Source organism: Rutilus rutilus (assembly GCF_951802725.1).
Source record: "Rutilus rutilus genome assembly, chromosome: 4".
Taxonomy (NCBI): domain Eukaryota; kingdom Metazoa; phylum Chordata; class Actinopteri; order Cypriniformes; family Leuciscidae; genus Rutilus; species Rutilus rutilus.
In genome coordinates, this window is record NC_140212.1 from 7,089,464 (window position 1) to 7,109,981 (window position 20,518).

At 38.8% G+C, this 20,518-nt stretch overlaps 1 protein-coding gene across 4 annotated transcripts; it reads right to left on the bottom strand.

The window, feature by feature from the left end:
- Positions 1 to 4,430: 4,430 nt before the first annotated feature.
- On the bottom strand, positions 4,431 to 15,178 carry vegfab (vascular endothelial growth factor Ab). Of its 4 annotated transcripts, none has more exons than XM_084406559.1 (8): positions 14,428 to 15,178; positions 13,367 to 13,409; positions 12,426 to 12,622; positions 11,817 to 11,893; positions 11,473 to 11,505; positions 9,243 to 9,308; positions 6,810 to 6,953; positions 4,431 to 6,385 (listed from the first exon to the last, which is right to left on the bottom strand). In XM_084406559.1, the coding sequence occupies exons 1-8, from the start codon at positions 14,593 to 14,595 to the stop codon at positions 6,364 to 6,366; spliced, it is 750 nt and encodes a 249-aa protein (XP_084262685.1). In that variant the 5' UTR covers positions 14,596 to 15,178; the 3' UTR covers positions 4,431 to 6,363. The 4 variants fall into 4 exon arrangements, with proteins under 4 accessions (XP_084262685.1, XP_084262684.1, XP_084262687.1 ...); XM_084406558.1 differs by having other exon boundaries at positions 6,810 to 6,956; XM_084406561.1 differs by lacking the exon at positions 9,243 to 9,308 and having other exon boundaries at positions 14,428 to 15,177.
- Between the last annotated feature and the right edge of the window lie 5,340 nt (positions 15,179 to 20,518).

Here is a 20,518-nt window from a genome sequence, read left to right on the forward strand (position 1 = left end):
ATCGGAATGTTACTTTTGTATTGTTATATTTTTATTTCCATGCATAACCAACAGAAAACGAGACTCGCGTTGATTGTAATGACCACAGCGAGGTTTATGCGGGGAAAATCCCATAGACTTAAAGCTACACTGTGTAATTTTTTTAGTTCTTTCAAAAATATATGTGCTCATTAATGTATATTTACTTCTTTCAAGTAATAAAGTATTCTCGTAAGTTTATAATCTGCCATTGAAAGTACATACGGGTGAGGGGTTCGAATGCCGGTCGCCATGTTGCCCCTCCATCTTGAAACTACATTAGCCAAAGAGGGACATACCTGTAAATTCAAGCTTCGCCTTTCGCACTTTACACTCAGTGACGAATGCGAGGGGGAGATTACTCGCGACTGCCGGCAGATTTGAAAGATTGCTGAGGTAGGATCACGCCTATTTTCGAGGACATGTAGCAGAGTCGCCAAGGAAGCGAAAGAGAGAATTAAAACGTCAACGCGACAGGCAAATCAGCAAGACCAAAGTCAATACTGGAGTAACTTTTCCCAGATGGAAAGAGCTCATGAGGAGCAAAGATTTTAAAACGGACGCCGAAGTTGCCTGCTTTCTTCTCGACAGGTAATTCAGCCTATTTGTGTAAATTCGAAGTTTTATAGTTGCTTGTCTAACCACAGCATGGTTGTGCATAACGCCATAACGACCTCTAGTATAACTTGCGTTACTTTTTCTCACGTCAATGGTGAAAAAGTATTGTTTACCTTGTAACATAAATCTGTGCTGCGACGGATCACAGGTGATAGTTTTAAAGGTGCAATTGGACGAAGTCGAACTGGAAGCCATGTTAATCTTGGAATAATACGGCCGAAATTGAAAGGAACAGAAACTAAGTCACTGGGTAGTCATATACAATTTCACCGCTAGATGGGGGAAAATATCACACAGTGTAGCTTTAACATTGGAGAGAACTTTGTGACATCATAACTCTGCATCACAATGTTGTATGTATGTATGTACCAATAAATGCTGACATTTCATATTAGCCACGCCCTTGCAACCACATACAGCTCCCTATAGATCCCACTCCATAGACTTTCACTGAAAAAGAACGAGATGGATATCTCTGGATCAGAACATTGTAGAGACATGGGGGTGGGCCTTTTGGATTCAGACTGCCAAGAACTTTTTAAATATCACCCTGGCAATAAAATAGCCACATCCTAGCAACCATTTAGACTTCCCTAACATAATATAATAAATTGAACCGGCCATATCTCTGAACCAGGATAGAATTGAGACATGGGGGTGAGCTCTTTTGACTCAGACTACCGAATAATCCATTACTTGCTTCTATGACAGTGAATACAAATTCATAATTACACAGAATTAGATTCTAGAATGTTAGTTAACAGATAATGCTATCATCGCATTTGAAATATCTGAGTTTTTTTTAACCAAGCCTTGGTTAATTTCTGACTTGTCTTTGCAGGACAGAAAAGTATAGAACTTTTGCATATGTACACACACATATACTGCGATCCCTGACGTCTACTGCTCAAAGGTGACTCCACTTCAGGAAATGCATTGAGTTTCCTCGTTATAAAACCACTTTGATTCCTGTTTGAGTTTGCAAAACTCTTCAAAAAGTGTTTTGTTAGTCACAAGGATCAAAGCTAATTTCTCAACAAAGAGACTGTCTAATTCAAAATGTCATCACGTCTCTTTACAAACCTTATATAATCTTTAAGCAAACTTGAGTGAATTAGATGCAGTCTGTCAGAGAACACGTGCATTTGAAGTATGAAAGCATAGCCACTTTTATACATTTAAACCACAAAGCTTTTCATCATAAAGACTGGCAAGGAAATTTCAAATGGGTAGTTTATTCATTCCCACTCATGTTCTTTTTCTTCAAAGACATTTCCATACCCTAAGTGATGCCAACAAAATGTTAAATATAGCCGTGTTTTATAAGATTGATGACTAAATGGTGGTTGCGCATGCAAATGCAGTATGTGTAGGTGAGCACGCACCTAATCTGATGCTCTCACACACAGGTGTGAGACGTGGACAGATGAGTAATGATGCCATTGGACAACTGTATGTTCCTGACAGAGTGCACGTCTCTACAGCAGGGTGTGGACTGCCTCTGATTTTTAAAGACGCAGACCTTGGTCACGCCACACTGTTGGAAATGAGGGTAAATTCCAGTTTATTTTCAGCAACATGACAATTACACATGGCACCAATTTATGGCCGCTTGATAAACAATAAAATCAATGTCAAGAACTCAAGACTCAGCACTGTGCCTCTCTGATTTAAATGTCCCAATGGATCTGATCCCACATCTATGCTCATTCTCGGCTCATTCTCAGGAAACAGAGCCTAATAGATGCATTTCTGCATTGTGCAGATTTGTATATGCAAAAGAAGTGGTTACAACCTTGCAAAGTTACTTCCAAATTGATTTCAACCCTGTCACAGTAAGTTTAGAGTTCATATAATTTGAACTGATAGTGCATTAGTAATGGAAGCACTGCATATGAAAGAGCACAAGTTACACCACACCACACAAGATACGTTTATTATACTGAAAGGGATTTTCCAAACCTGTATGCATTTCTTCTGCTGAACACAAAAGAAAATATTTTGAAGATTATGGGGGGGGGGGGGGGGGGGGGGGGGGTACTATGGAAGTCAATAGGGACCAAAAACTGTTTGGTTACTGACATTCTTCAAAATATCTTCTTTTGTGTTCAGCAGAAGAAATTCATTCAGGTTTGGAACATCTTGAGGGCGAGTAAATGATAACATTATTATTATTTTTTTTGTTGTTGAACTATTCCTTTAAATACACACACTGTGTGAAAAATGAAAAATTTCACTGCATAACAAGGCTGAATGGAAATTTACATATTATCAGAAAGTACATAGACAATACATGATTTTCATTTCAATTAAGGTGGAGTCTGATTCTGAATAAACCTTCAAAAATAACAGTCAGTGATGAACGAGGACATGCAAATTGGTTAAATAATAAAAAAAAAACTTTTAATATTAAATTCATTTAGTGTTAAGTTAAATATTTTAAACAGTGGTACTAAGTGGAATATCCAGTCAATTATATCAGTTACAAGTCAAGGAAACACGGCCATTTCCTGGCAGAAATTCATGAAATATCTGGGATTTAAACCTACAATCTTCCCGGTTCATGCTATTAACTCTAAGTTAAACTGATGGGGTAAAGTTCACTGGCAGATCCAACACCATGATGATTTGCACCGGAGACGAGAACCTGCCACCCCAAAATTCCTCCTCTAATCAAAGATTAAGTCACTTACAACATTCCTGGGGTATTTAAGCAGCTGAGGGGCCTGTGCAGATGGGGGGAGAGTGGCATGAGGATTATCTTATATTTCATAGGTAGTGTTAAGCTGCTGCTCTTAAGTGCTTCACGTGGTCATATTATGTCAAACATATTGGCTAATCTAGTGTTAGTGGAGCGCCGCTCAGGCTAAAATCAGCTGTTTCAAAACAAACACGCAAAGTTCCACAAACTACTCTTAAACCTAAGCCTCATTAACACTGATCTACTGATGGCTGCCTTCCTGATGATCACATGGACCAGTGGGCTCAGGTTTAGCAAGACATATGGGAAGTGTCTGGAATGGTAATGGCTAGTTTAACATTTGTATGTTTTATAGTTTAACAAACCAAAACATTCCTACGTAATGTGCTCCGAGGAAGAACTACCACGTGGAGGACACATTCTGGACAAAAATATCGCTTTAAAGTGGAATCTGCAAGTGATGCAACTCTAGGCAACATCTAAAACAACTAATACAAAAATCAAGCATTGTTTTAAGGCCTAACCACTGATATGCATTTCAAATAACACTTTTTTAAAGTGCATAACAAAAACGTTAAAGCATGTTTCATGAAATTTAGGAATTATTCTAGTAATGCAGGCAATACTGTTCGTGCAGAGATGGAGTGAACTATAGTAAAAGATAAATGTAAAAGTGTACATGAATATAATTTTAGCATGCAGCTTCACCTGCAGCTCGGCATGAACGTTTGAAACTGAAAAGTTTCCTGATGTTAAACCCAACAACAGGAAGCCGAAAATGCTGAGAAATGGGATGTGGCCAATGCAATACGGTACAGTATGTATGGATACAATCGAGACATGCAGGAGCATCATACACCTGTTTTCTTCGGGAGCAATTCTTTGATGACAGTTTTCAGGTTAAACCAAATTATTTGCAGAAGGCGATTAGTCCACAAAAAGTATCAAAAAGTTGTAAGGAGTATGTATGATATCATTCAATATCATATATGCTCCTGAATGGCAATGATGCTTCTGGAATCATAAATGAATCAAGATTATGATCTTGAGGTGTTTTCACGTTGTCGTACAGTACAGACGCATCAAAACTGTGAACGTTTTCAAACAAAATTTTATAGAAAAAGGGCAATATAATTTGAAAATAAATATGCTGTACTACATTACACAGACACAAAAAGATGTTAATATCCAAATATTTACATAGAGTAAATAAATAATTGTTTAAACTGTAAAACTCCAATCAAACCAGACCACATTTGAGCATACTGTTTCAGCTTGTTAGATCTTATTATAGTAGAAGTAAATGGTGACATGAGTTTGGCCTATATTTACATTTGGCTGCTATATTGTTATTCAATACGTATGTCACACTGACATCAAGACGGTTTCGTCAGGACGGTTTCGCCAAACGTACTCACACATACACGCACACAAACACTAGCCTCGTATACACACGAAATCACATTTACACGGTTGTTAGAGATCACACGGCACACACACACACATCTGCAGTAAGGCGGCAAAGTTAAGGCAGTTGGCAACATAACTCACTGATCAGTTATAGGAATGTTTCTCTGTTCATCTACGGAAAATAAAACAGGATGAAAAGCTTTTTCTTCTCCAGACAGCCATGGAGCTTTGCAGACGAAAAAAGGACAAGAAGATCCATCTTAACATAACACTGCACATAAATAGGTCAAATTAAATACAAAGAGATAGAATACTGAAAATATTCTACAAAAATAATAATAATCATAAATTACTGAATTGTTTGGGGGAATAGATTTGGACTAAAATTCCAAGACTAGCTGGACGACAACAAAAAAACCTAGCACAGAATTGTCATCTTAAAGGGATAGTTCACCCAAAAATGTACATTTCGTCATCATTTATTCGCCCTCATGTCGTTCCAAACCCGTAAGACTTTCGTTCGTCTTCGGAACACAAGATCTTTTTGATGAAATCTGAGAGCTTTCTGTCCCTCCACAATGTTTAAATGTGAATAAAAGTCTAAATTAAATCTGTTCATCAAATAAAGCACTTGAAACTCTTCAGAAAATTTGAACTAAACCGCTCGATTCATATGGATTCGTTTTACGATCTCTTTAAGAACTTTTTGAAGCGTCAAAGGGTTGCGTAGCTGTCAATGGAGGACAGAGAGATCTTAATTTGTGTTCCGAAGATGAACGATAGTCTTACTGGTTTGGAACGACATTAGGGTGAGTAAATGATGACAGAATTTTCATTTTTGGGTGAACTATCCCTTTAAATCCCCAGTAGAGTGAAAGCATGGAATCTAATCACACAACCTATTCAAAAGTGGTTTCCAAACATGTCAAAGAATGAATATCCCTTTAAGGAGTGAATATGACCAAAATCCTCTTGAGTTTGCCTCGTCAAGGTCAGAGCTCTGGTGCAAACATTTACCACAGCGGCCAGCAGGTTTCCATGGCATCACTGTGTGACATTCCAACGGCAGAATCAGTTCGGTCTACCATCAAAACTCCAGTCATTTGTCCATCTCTAAAAACACACGCATTGTGCTCAGTGTTCACGTACTTGGAGGAATGATTCCACAGCGTGTAGTGGACGCTGACGCAGTTTTGCAGTCCTCCAAATGTTTTGTTTGCGCTCGTTTACATTTAGATTCACATGAAAAACTGCACAGCAGACCCAAATCCAGTGATGTGTTTCGCTGAGTACGACTTTGAGTACGACTTTACGCACGCCAGCCAAGATCAGAAACGTTTACGTAGGTCTTTTGCGAAGACCCTTTAGCAGCAAATCAAATCCTGTGATTTCAGTCTCTCGGTTCGCTTAATACACACATGAAAATCATGAAAATATACAGACAGAGCATTTCATTGACTATTAACCCCCCACCTCTCCCAACCCCTTCACTTCATTCTCTCAATATCTCCGTGATGGAAAAATGAGACCAAAGTTCAAAGCTGAAAGTTCAAAGTGCTGTGAATTAATGGAGAAATATTCCTTCATGTCAGAGTCCATTCTGAAATATGTTCGGTTCACCTCCTTGGTTTGTCACATCTGGGAAAGTAAGTAGAAAAATCACAAATGAAATCTCTATAACATCTCAATTGTTTTGTCCTAGACAGGAAGAATATTAAACCTTTGCTCAAGGTTCTTGCCAAACAAAGGCTCCTTCTGACAAATACAATATCTTACATGTCTCCTACATTTTCAGAAGAGATGCATCAATGTCTCAAACTGTACTCTGATTTACCAAGATGCAACGTTTACCAGACCAAAGATCACCATTTGTCTTCTACCGAAGTAAAAATGTCATAGGGTTTGATACAATGGTACGATTTCACTTGATCTCTGACTGAACTATTGCTTTAAACACATCTTTTGTCAAGGGATGTTTATGACAATACAAAAACAGGAAGGCCAGTCTTGCACTAACATGTGTAGATACACACACAAAAAAAGTGTAGATTTACGAACACACCTGCAGGTCCTTTCGTTGAGTTCTAGTTGTCTAGACCTGCAGTCGGCTTCAGAGTGTTTACAGGAGCACTGACACGTCTCGGGGTCTTGAACAAACAACCTTCTTCTCCTTTCAGGGCATGTAGGACAGCAAGGCTCACACTGACTACTGAAGAGCGAGAGAATGAGAGAAAAGGAGAAGGATTGGGGGAGATTACTGCTGACACATAGTAATGGCCATTATTAAACACTTTCACCCAAACACACACACACACAGGCACTCAGTGAGTCAAGCAGTACACTTTTTGAGCCACCCTGGTCTGGTACCACGGTTTCGCCCCTTCTGAGGGTCCGAGGGGGTTTTGTAGAGTGTAAATAGCTGAAGTTATAGGCAGGATGTGGCCATGCACCTGCAAGCTCAGTTGATGCAAGAAAACAATAAAAACGTTTCACTCTTTCCATTTTAGAAAAGCATACTGTAATAAAAGGCAGAGAGAGAGAACAGTGCATAAGAATCCAGTGTTTCAGTTTATTGCTTCTTGTAGTGTTGGATCAGGGTCATCAGGACACATGTACAGTACGAAATGATGGACTCCATGAGGAAGATTCACACGCATTTGTGCCAACTGACCTTGTTTGAAGCCAATATTGCTCTGAGGACAGGCTTATCAAAACCACATTTTAAATTCTACCCTGACCTGACTTTAAATCACAACAGTGTAAAGGCCTATTTACACAAAGAACGATTGGCATGAAAAACATGCACAAGACTTATAGTTTTTTTTTTTTGATTTGATGTATGTGCTTTGGCCACTTTCTTGACAGCAAAAAAGGACTGTGTTAGGGAAATGTCAGATTTATACCTACATGAGCACCACATCTCAATGATGTTCTTAGTATTAAGTCACAATAAGATTTTACATCCAAACTTGAAATCCAAATCTTCTCAGAGAATGTCATAAATTCAATGTGAATAGTTGTGGTGCAAACAAAAACATACTTTCATGGTCTTTGTCTCGACAGGCCTTAAATCTAATTTATTTATTTATTTATTTATTTTAATATGAAAACCCAAACCCCAGCCCTCAGAGAAATACTGACCTCAAAAGCATCAGTCTCACAGGAGCAGACTGTCCTCATGTACGCATGTCTTTGAAATACATTTCACTTTCCAATTACTGGGAGAAACACCAAAGTAAACAGGCTGTTTGACTTTTGTAATGCTGTGCAGCAGAGCTCACTCAGCATGACAAAACAAAACTCACAGCAATGAATAAATAAAAAAAACATCTCACACAATCCTTCTCATAAGTCAGAGAGGACAGAACAATGTGAGGATGATGGTCATAATACAATGAAAAAAATGTGAGAACAATAATTCACATTCCAAAAACAGGAAGCGGCACAAACAAGGTTATGATTCCAACAGAATTATTGTGACAAATTAGTACCATCATCAACAGAAAGCCATGCGGAGTGGGTAAGGTGAGTTTTTATGTCGGCTACCTCCCCACTGCTCACCTCCTCCAATCATAGAGCTTGATTTATTTATTAGGTCCTGTGGCACAAACTATAGAGCGCAACTGTACGGCTCCAGAAATAGAAATCCCATTCATTTCTCCCATTGAAAAACAGACAGACCTACCATGAGCTCAGAGGAAGTTAAGCGATGGTGCTTTTGCAATTTAGCAAAAAGTGCTGCACTACTCACAATCATTAAGCAAGATCCTCCAATAAGAGAACGTGAGAACCAACCTTGGAAATGAGAACCAAATCCAAGGAGTTTTCATTCCCACAACCAATATATGTCATTACTTTGCAATAAAAACCTCATGTCAAATTGTATCGTCTGTATACATTTTGCTTTATGCCTACAATTAATGACTTGTCAGACTTGTTAGTGTATTGTGGCTCTTGTTTGGATTACATCATTCACAGTGCTGCATGGAATGAATAGTAGATTCTCTCATAAGAGACTACTTTTTTCCAAATACTTGCTTTGTTCAAATCAAAGGCTGTATTCCTATGATTCATCTTGGAGTTGAATGGTTTGGTTAAAGGCTTAGAACGCTTTACCGAAGATGCCTAAGGAGACTGAATGGGAAAACTTTTGACTATAAAAGTGGACAGTCACTGTTGCACTCTACTGGTTTGTACCTTTTACAAAAACAATTCATAAACAATTTGGCCAAACGTTGTTTATGTTAATAGTTTTAGCATGTGCTTCTGCATTAGTAAGGCAAGCTCTGTCAGAGCAGAGATCGAGCATGTGGTTTTGTGGCATGGTCAGTTGTAATTAAGTGGCAGAGGAGTTGATGGATTAATGGCAATTAACACCGTCCGACAGAAATACACTGATTAAAGGAGGCATAAAATCTCCTCCCAAATTAATTTGACGACCAAGAGTGCCACACTCAGGTGCAGGTGAGAGGAGGCGAACGCAGAGGTGACGTACAAATCCCGCTTTTTTTCACGGTTTTTCTTTCTCTTTCGCTTTTGGCCTTTGCCCTTCCGGGGTTTTCTGGAAAAGGGAACATGACAAACAAAGAAGAACATCGAAAAACAAAAACTGAATCGGAGTTGTTGCAAAAGATCATCCACACAGTCAGATTGCAGTGAACGTAGAGCTAAAATGATCCAGATGGAAACATCAGTGAACATGTCCCACTAAAACACATCTTTCTCTTCTTATTCTTGTATTAGTGCCTGACACGACAGCAAACTCCAGGGGCGTGAGACATGAATTTTAAATAAAAAGCCAGCCAGGCTCTGGGAAAATTCGGCAATACTTCAGAATCTCTCTCACGAAGAAGTTTCAATAAATAAACAAGGCATTAAATCTTCAAAAGCATCACTTAATGTTAGCAGGATTCCTGGCTGGTGCAAAACACAGACAAACTGATTCAAACTGAGCCAAAGCTGAAAGCTCAAAGTCTACTGGCGAGATTTGACTCTTTTATGTTAATGAAGTCTAACGGAAACCGTCAAAAGTTCTCTTTCATTATAATGATAAAACTGATCAATCAGCAAATCAACACTCAGTATTAGCGACACACACGTACATTTATCTTTCAGATAGCTGAGAATCCTGGCATGTCACGTCAGACACGTCAGGCAGCAAGAATGTGAACTTTCCCCTATCTCGCAATCAGAGTACAAACTGATGTGCTACAAACTGATCTCTTTCAGGTTATTTGCATTAGTGGTTGACCAACATGGGGTTTTCAATGCTCTATGAAAATGAGCAGAGAAGACGGTGGCCGACATGCAATTTTCACAAAAAATATTTGAAAACATTTAATTTAATAAATCATTTCATAGGAGTCTCTTACAAACGATAGAATGTTGAAGCTCTTTAAAAAGAACGTCAGGACTATAAAGTTGAATTTGCTGCTATACACAGCTGACAAATCAGGCTGGTTATTCTCTACGGTTACATTCATTCTTTTCATAGATCAGATTCAATCGTTGTCATCAGTGTCTGTGGACACGGTGCTCTGTCGTAGAACAGCCTCTGGGCCATTTGTTTACCAGAACCAGAAAGCATTTAAACTTTTTAAACCCCTAGAGATAACCTCTGACCCATAACACATCAGCCACAAGATCAACACCCTCAACTTCAGTAAACTTTCAAACACTTCGGCCCACATTCTCTGGTGAGAGGGAGGCATCGGAGAGGGGGTTGACTGACCGCTGCAGTATCTCTGAGGAGTGGAAACGGACTCATAAACAAACGCTGAAAACATTATCTTATCGCCGGACGTAAAAACACTTCAGAGATGACAAATCTCTGTTACCTCAATGAACCTCAAATCATAAAGCAGAGCTTAGCCGACGGTAGGATGAATGTAGGGCGAGGGCATTGAACTAGAGGGCAAAACTCGCACACCTGTTCATGCAGCTCTTCACACACCTGAGGGGTTGAATTTACACTTGAGAGAGCAACGTGCAACGGCATGAAGACATCAAAAAGGAAGTGAGATCAGATAATGGTGTAAGGGTCAGAGTATCTCAGTTCATCCGAAGAAGGCTGGGTTAACAAAAGCAGTAGTTCTGGTCTTGTGCTAGGGCAGGGCAATATAGCTTAAAAAGCCTTTTTTTTTTTTTAAGTGTTGTTTTTAATTTCACTAAATGAAAAACATTTAGAAAGCATGTATATGTATAATAAGACATATTCATTTGTATACTTTTGAGTGATAAACAAATTGTTGAATCAGAAGCGATCACAACATTCACTGATTGTTGTGAGATATTTACAGTGTTGTTTGAATTTGTATTGCCAGCAAAGATATCATGCATACATTACATCACCCAGTCCTAGTTTTAGCTTAGCTTTAGTTTGACAATGGTGCAACTAACGATTTTAAAGATCTAAATCACCTGTTACCTCATACCATGTATTTAAAAACAACAGTGAGGAGTTTCACTGTTCTCTCACAATCAGATTGTATGGCTTTATGTAACATGAAAAGCAACGAGCTTAGATGAAAGGATCAGGGAGAAAAGGAAAACAAGAAGGAATACACCTAGCTGGAGATAAGAGTGACTGAGATAAAGGCAGAGAGATTAGGAAACAAGAATGAATGCAAGAATGATGGAGGGGAAAATGACAAAATAATGCGAGAGCAAAAGCACACACACACACACACACTCATACACACAAACACAAGAACAATGTCACTCACTTTTCTCTTTTCTCTGGAAGATTTTTTTTCTGCCTGAAAGAGCAACAAAAAGAGCGAGACATTACCTAAGTGAACGTGTTTGTTGTGAGCACAAAACAGAACAGACAAACATCCATTAACACCCCTCAGTTAGATTAATACAGCTAGAAATACAATTATAGAGCAGACAATAGATGGCATAAAGAAGTGACCCCAAAAGTTAGCTGAATCTGACAGCCTGAATCTGACAAGCGTCCTTATAGTAAAGTAAACTCTTTTTTCTTTTAAATGGAAAAGAAAAGAAAAGATTTGTCCACATTTAGGAAGCTATATGTATGTATGAGTGTAGAAATGAGGATTCTTACCGACACTGGCATTCACTGTGTTCTGCAAAACTCATGAAAAAGTCACCTTGATGACGGAGTGGTTTCAATCTTTTAATCTACAGAAAAAAGCAATAACAAACATTAAAACACCACATCATAGGCATATAAGGCAGTGTTATTGTTAAAGGGACAGTTCGCTAAAAAATTAAACTTTTGTTATCACAAAAGAAGATATTTTAAAGAATGTTGGTAATCAGACAGTTGACAGTAGCCATTGGAAAAAAATACTATGGAAGTCAATGGCTACCGTCAACTGTCTCCTTATCAACATTCTTTAAAATATCTTCTTTTGTGTTTAACAGAAGAAAAGAAACTCATAAATGGTGAGTAAAATTATGACAATTTTCATTTTTGGGTGAATATCCCTTTAAGTAAAAGCTACATTCAACACTACCTAAAAATTGGCTGCTCTCATTCAGAAGAAACCCTGCTAGCTTGGCCAAAAAGAGAGAGATAAAGGGTTTGAGTGTGGGAGACAGTAGAGGAGTGTAGGGTTTCCAAAAAGTAGACTTAACAAGATTCAGACAGATAGTGGGAGAAAAGGGAGAGAAAAAGAGAGCAACAGTCTGGAAGTTAGGGGTCTCTGACCTCCAAGGTAATGTTGTATGTGACGGTGGGGGTGCATTCCATCATCTCATCATTGCAGCACCCAGCACAGCGGGTGAGAACCACACAGGACGGTATGAAGATATGCTCTATGTCATCAGGATATTCCTGTTGAATTTCCACCAGCACCTCCCGAGGACGACAAAGTGACTTGTTATACACCTCCATGAATGGCACCACTGCAAGTAAGAGAAAAAAAGAGGAAAATCAGTTACTTGGTCGTTTGTATGCCAAAAACGTAGGACCTTTTTGGCCAAGAGTTGCACAATTTTTTCATGGCAAACACTGTTTGAAAATCAGGGAGCCCTTCTAGGAATTTGTGACTGACAGGGGTGTTGTGGAAGAAATGTAATGTTCTATTATGTTTGCACTTAATTATATTCATAGAATCTTAGAAATATGATGGTAATTAGATTAATGTGGTGTCGATATATATTCTCATTAATATATGTATGTGTGTGTCCTTGTATATGACAACATTACCTTCGGACCATTTAAATCATTTACATTCCTTGTGTTCCACTCGAAAATTAGCCTGTGCATAAAAAATGAGCCTGTGTGTTTATTCTGCACAGCTGTTTGAGTCGCTATTTTTACATGAAGAAGAAAAGCACAAATGTGTTGTAATTTAATAATGTGTAGTCTGGTTCTCTAGGTTTAACAGAGATTGAGCAATGAGCGGTATTGAGCAATGAGCGGTTTGGCAATGCGTGATCCAAATTATCCCTTGGAGATTTAGAGATTGGAGATGTAATACAAACCATACTGGATCGTGAGCTTCTAATAAATACAACAATTTATCCTAAGCTATACAGTATCAGTTTGATTAAAGGCACAGCATTGCCCTCCTTAACCCATCCGCCAGAGGGCGCTGTATGTGTCCAGTCTCTAGATGACACCATTGAGTTCAAGCAGAAACTCACCATCATATGTGCTTTTGCCTCCCTCCCTGGGTATGTAGGCACTCTGTGGTAAAAAAAAAAAAAAAAACAACAACAGAAATTTTTGACTGAAATTAATATTTAAAGACTGTGTTCAGTTATACATATTTGTTCACAATCAATAATCAAGAGTCCTAACAGGTTTGACTAGTTATTCACCACGGCATCATTACTCAAGTTTTAGGATGATGCAACAAATTACCTAATTTCATGATTTCATGAGAAGTTCTTGAAAAAAAAACAGATTGATTATTTGTGTGTGTATATTTAAACGTTGTTTCGTTTTTGTTTTTTTTATAATTTTACTCAAGTGCACATATCAACAATTATGGCATTAACCTGTAGTATACAGAAAACTATATTAAAAAGGGACTTAAGTCTTGGCCTTGAAAGATCTGAGACTTGACTTAGACTTGGCCTTGATAGTCTTTTGTCACGAGTCTAGTCTCAAATCAAAACTGGCCTTGAACTCTGCATTAGAGACTTGTGAACATGTCAAATCACACACTTCAGATTTTGCAGTAGCTCCATGTAGACACGTGCACTTCTCGATGAATTTCATCAAGAATAAGAGTATTTGGTGAAGAGTTTCTGAAGATAGGCTGAAATCACAACCTAATGATTTATATCTCTATATTGTGGTCTGCTGGGGGCGGATATGTTGGTGCCCGGTCCGTCTGAACTGTATACTGTAGCTGCGCCTTTAAAGCGTAATAATATCACTAAGGTGGCTATGATAGGGCCTTCACCAAAATCGACAACAAACTTCCAAACAGTTGAATGAACTTGGGTTGCGTATATCGCAGGATTCCCCCGGTCGTAACCTGTCTATAGTGTTAAATGGCTCAATGTGTGATGATCAGATTGGCTTGTTCACGTAATTTTGAAGAGCTTGGCAAAACATGGTCAATGACCTCGCAAGGGGAAACACAAGGACGTCCAATATAGTGGCGCAGACGTTACATTCGGAATAACACTATTTAAAATTCAACCAATACGTCTGCGTCTTACTCTATAGGCATGCATAGGGATATAAAACTTACCTTGACAGCTGAAAAATACAGAAGCGTCACAATAAATAACTGGAGCACGCGAACGGCAAAGTTCATGATTGAATATATAAGGCGAATAACTCTTTTTAAAACCCTATCCGATGATAGGCGGACTTTAGCAAACGCATTGGTAAAGGTCTCAGAGAGCAAGTTAGACATGAGTAAAGGCTTCTTCACACGGGGTCCGACCTATAGGGGCAACAACAATCCCATGTTGGTCTCACAACACGCATGCAGACACCTGAGAGAGCGTGAGACCCACGGAAAATATGTTATAACGTCTCTCAGCTGTTGCCGATTATTTTCAGAATATCCAGAAATATGAGAATCCAGGACGCAGGTCCTCTCACATTGTTGAGAAGTAGATCAATTTTTTCTTCCAAGGCTATTACAATCCACATCACAAAAGTAATCCCATGCTTAGCCTGCCACCCGTCTCCAAGTGCGTTGGGTTCATTGGGAAAGGGACGCAGAATGGATAAGACACTCACTCGCTGATAAAACTTTCAGTATTGCCCATTCAGTGATACCAGTGAGAACACAAAGACGCCGAAGAGAGATTGCTATATCCAAGCGCACTTCTAGTCCCTACGAATGAACACTGCTTTATTCCGCTTCCTGTTTGATTTGTCGGCTTGATTCTCAAGTTCTCTCCCTTGCCGTTATGAATGATCACGGACGCCGCCGTTCCCCGGTTTTAACGAACAGCTTCAACAGTCGGTCAGTTTTGCCACCGCAGTGAGATTGAAACTCATGCCATTGGACGAGTCACTGGGATGGGGCGTGGCTATAGTGGTGTCAGTGTGCCGTCCAGTGTCTCAGTTAAGTTCAATGCGCAGATGTCGGCTTATTGATAACTGCAAGAGCTTCTGTAAAACGAGAGATCTCACTCTCTGATTACAGAGTGCTGGTATCAATTATGTTTAGATATTATAAAAGCGGTATTACGGCTACTGTTTAATCGCATGAGCAAACAGTCATCCCTCTTATTGCAAGTTTGTATGCATTACATGGCTCTCTGAAATAATTGATTTTAATTGGTCAATTGCGTCATTCATCGGGTAAATATTTCTGAATAATGACCGTTGTCCATAGAGACGCAGTATAACTGGCCACTCGTAGTTCAGCGTATGTTCTAATAAAATACTTTAAATAGTTTCAAAATGATTAAATTATCCTTATATATTCTTCAAACATTTTGTTTATTTATTTTGTAAGTAGCTGTATAAAAAGAGGGACAATGTCGGCCTATAGTGACCCCACATTATAGCAAAATAAACCCATTTATGATCACCCTGAAGAGCTTACTTTTATAAAGGCTGGCTGTACATATTTCTTATTTGCTATTTGTATGCGTAACAGTTTGATCCAAAAGTCAGAGCCCACCAATGAAAAACTAAATAAAAAACAAATATATATATATGTGTGTGTGTGTGTGTGTGTGTTGCCTTTTTAATACATTTTTATTATACACATTATACTATAGTTATAACAATAATATAACTGAGTAAAAAAAATAACGAATTTCAGTATAGCCTATTGATGTTCCCCCATTTACTTTAATAACAGCATGGAATATGTCAAATTATAGGGCTTAATATATTCCTTTATTACATTTCAACATTAATATATTATATATATCAATAATTAATCTTGTATAATAAGTCATATCCGCTGCGTAATGATAGGTCGTACGTGCAGAGGCATAGCGGTCTGCAGTATGTGCGTAATCCCAGTTTGAATATCATCGGCATCACATGACGGGAGCGCTGACGCCTTTTTGGGGCTTCTCGGTCATATGCAAGGTTGCTTGGAAAACGGAAAGAGTGCAAGGTAATGAGGGCGTGATCACGTGTAAGTGTGTGAGTGTGTGTCCATCACCACGTACTGGTGTGTGTGCACGCAACCGCGCGTAGGAACGACGGACTCGCTTCTAGCGCACGCTGGACATGTGAGCCGCGGTCAGTCCGGCCAGCGCGCGAGACTTCACAACAGACCCGTTCGAATTTACAAGACATCTCTTCTTCGGCTTCCATTAACAATTTCACACAGAAATATTAAATCAATCAAGTTAAAAGTGGAATATTCGTCGTTTTATTTCCGTATTTCAAATTAAGAGATTTATTTCCCCGATAGGCTATGCATATACATGCCACTTAGTAGAAACAAGTTTTTCCTCTTGTGGCAATTTCACACGTAGGCAGTTGTGAAATTTAATTTGCATTTTCTTTCAAATAGGATCCCTTCTCTCGTCCCAATACATAAAATCCTCTTAGACTTGACACTCGCTTCATGAAACTAAAAGCATCTCACAGGCCTGTGCTTTTCTTCTTTTAATAATAAATAAAACGTATATTTAGCGCCCATTTTTTTAAACTCTTGACTAATTTGGTTTACTGTAAGTTGCATTGGCGCCATCTGCCTGTCACTACACGTATAACAGGTGTAAGGGGCTTCCCCGTGTTGCCATGTCCACTTAACCCCATATCCACTTAAAGTAATTTTGGGCTTATTAATATGGGCATGCATGCGTTTCCGTGTTTGAGCTTACTTCCAGCATACTGCGGCATATTTTTGATTGTTTGTAAATTTATACTACAATAAATCAGATCAACGAAATCAAGGGATCAATTCCCATTGATCCATATAGCATACACATCCATAGAAAGCACTAACAGCTGGGGTCCCTTATGTAGGCTTATTTTTGTGAGGCAATTTTAAGGGATTTATTGTCAGACTAGGTTGCTTGTTTTTCTTCCCAGATCTGGCAACACTGGACTTAGCTCCCATGTTACTGACCATACAGTGAAAGTCACTTGGAGTAAGATTACTAAGAGAATTTATGATGTTAAAACGTGTGTCTTAATACTGTAAATTAGATAAAGACAGCCTGATTGCATATCTTGGTCATAGCATGTCTCAGCAACTGCAGAAAGGCACCTGTGCTCTCTCTCTCTCTCTCTCTAACACACACTCAGATGGACACACACCTCAGTAAGGGGCTGTTTAGTCTGAGTGTGGAAACCTTGAGTGCAAGGTGAAAGAGTGGGAGGAAGTCTCAGAGAAAGAAATAAGTGGATATACTCAAATAAGACCAAAGGACAGAAGAGAGCAGGACAGAACGAGTTAAAAAAGAGGGAAGCTGATGTAGGAGGTAATGAGAAGAGACATTTGTTTTTTGTTAGTGTGGTTTGCACGTCAGATTTTAATTGAAAAAAAACAGACAGATATGAGCTCCACTGCCACCTGTTAGAAACACTGCAAACTCAGCAGAAACAAAGAAAGGACAAAACTAATGAAGTTTACACTCCTACTACTCATCCAGAAAGATTCAGTGCACAAACACAGACCCACAGAGGGGAAGTCACCAAAAACGACTTCTTTCATAATCATTCTATAGAACGCAACAGTGACCACCAACATTTTCAGCGGCATTGGGTTTTAAATCATTTCCCCATTCATTCCATACATAGGCATTAAAAAAAAAAAAAAAAAAAAAAATTGTGTAATTGTTTGATTTTTATGTAGTTTGCATTTGTTTAAAACCTATATCTCTCTTGAGTGGCATTTTACACTCGATTTCATGGTCATTGTATTAGGTTCATTCATAGTTCTGTCTAGTGTTCAGTGCTCTAGCAGCTCTTGATCTGTGCTTCACAAAGAGAATCTATTACACTTTACTATCACTCACTCAGGTATGGGGCGAGTCCTGTATGCATACACCACTCCCTTCCACACACACTCAGACAGGTCCGTGTCAGAGGGGAATGAAATGGCTCGTAGCCAAGCCCAGATTAGAGACTACCCTAAATGCAAGAACTGGCGTTCCAGTAAAAGCACAGCTCAAATATCCAGAGAGAGAATTGGGGGAAATTTCTGCCATATCTGTCAGAAAATATTCCACAGCCATCAGGGAATTCAGAGGAGGAAATCAGACTCAAATATGTAGGTTTCTGGCAGATGCTGAGAAAATGCAATCCTTCAATTGGGTTTACTCTGAGACTAATCAAATTATTAAAAATGTTTTCCAAAATGTTCCAGGTTAAATACATCAGTTGTATGCTTGCACGATAGACAGTCCTTGTAAATACATAACTGTCAAAGCACCAAGGACTAGTTGAAATGATTTTCTGTGGTATATGGCATCATGGCACAGATGCTGTTGACAAAGCTTAACTTTGTCTGGAATATTCCTTAATAAAAGCAGAAGAGTTCATCACGAAACCTGTTTATGTGGTTGCATCATCCCTGAAGGTGGCATATTAACCTCATTTTTAAGAAGTCTTTACCCAGTGTGATTAGTCACTCACCTTGCAAGTGGCAACTCTAAGTCACATTTGGATTATTTGTACATGTTCAACACTGAAAAAACCCAATGGGCTTCTTAAAGGTGCACTATGTAACTTTTTTTTATGTTAAAAAATTAACAAAATTGCATACTTATGTCACTGGCTTGTGTGTCTCTCGTCATTTTCATAAATAGAGAAAAGTTGCTACTTTGATGGATATCGGTGTGGCATTGATTAGCTGTCACAACGAGTTAAATTTTATTGAACAGATACATTGCCATATGTAGCTCCCTAAAAGAGTTCAATGTAAAGCATTATCTGTTGTGAAGGGTCATTTACATATACATGTTCACAATTGTCACGTTCGTTCTAAACTACAAGCAGTTGTTCTGTGAGCACTGAAAGTGAAAATATCAGGGGGAAGAAATTTGAACACTGACTGCAGACAAGTCTACACAATGTACCACAGTTAAAGAGCTTAAACTTAAAACACCTACCATGTATTGTCATGTCTGTGATGCTTCTCGAGATTACATCCTTTTCGGGGTTTCCTTGTGGAAAGGTTTGTCATACAATATCTGATTTTTCTCAAGCATAATGTTATTTTCTAAGCATTCAGATTGATATGAGCCCTACAGGAAATTTAAAAAAAGTGGAAAAATTCCATTCATCTCCATTAAGACTCTTTTGACAAGAGCAAACCAACCAGCAACACTCTAGCATCATGGTGGTGGACTTTTGCATGGGCACGCATGCACCAATAATGTGTCCTCCAGATAATGAAGAAAAAAAAAAAAACCTAGGTGTTAGTATTAAACTTGGAACATGGATATGCATAGATATGTTTGTTCATAATAACCCTTTGTATTGGATAATTACTGTCTCAAATGCTGATCTTGCATTAAGTGGCTTAAAGTTAGAGCAGTTGTTTTTCAGTGAAGAGTCCCATGGTTCTGTTGTAGGAGTATTCCAGCCCGACAGTGAGAAACCTCGTCTGAACTAACCAGAATATCCGAGGAACTCTGACAGATTCTTGGACAGGACACAAAGCAGATGAATTCAGTCATTAAACTTAAATGGCCAATAAATCACTGCCATTTTGATGGCAGAGCGAGTGACCCCTGACCCCTCCAGCTGTGGCAAGTGTGCAGCAGTGTTGTAGCGCACGTCTACCCGACCTGAAGCAACCTTTAAGAGTAGAGCCCTACACTAAATGTACATCAAGGCTTTCCTAGAAACATGGCAAATACTCACTCCCCTCATATTTAAGACATATCAATAGAAGAGGAATGAGCATTCGCCTGTGATTCACCTGCTAACCGTAAAAAAATTTATAAAAAAAACAAAAAACAATGTAGTCCAAAAGTGACAAATTGGCCCCATGAGTATTTTTGTTCCTGCAGGGCAACAGATCGGAAATACAGGAGGTTGGCATCGGGGAGACAACATGCTAGAACTGCATTTCTGAAACTGTATGTAATACCAATCATGTGTAAACACACCACATATATCTTAGCTCTCTGTACAGCCTAGCATGTCAAAACCAAACCATATGGCACTTGAAAGGATCTTTATGGATATAGCTGTTTGGAAAAAACTGGCAGGGGGCGGGAGTCAGTCCTTGATGTAAACCCTTCAAACAAGGAAGTTTTCAATCTGTAACTTTAACCAATCTGTTGGATACCTTCAAAGGGGATGAGTACCAATCACTCAAACCTCCCTGCACTATCACTCCATGAGGTGACATTCAGCAGATGTTTCATTCTGGCTAATGAAAAAAGCTCCCCGTGTGT

Excerpts from the sequence above, each read along its gene's own strand:
- vegfab (XM_084406558.1), bottom strand. The coding sequence starts at position 14,595 with ATGTCTAACTTGCTCTCTGAGACCTTTACCAATGCGTTTGCTAAAGTC. Across the intron at positions 11,894-12,425 it reads CATACAACATTACCTTGGAG|ATTAAAAGATTGAAACCACT; the intron begins GTCAGAGACCCC and ends TTTTTTCTGTAG. Across the intron at positions 6,386-6,809 it reads CTCAACGAAAGGACCTGCAG|ATGTGACAAACCAAGGAGGT; the intron begins GTGTGTTCGTAA and ends TTACTTTCCCAG.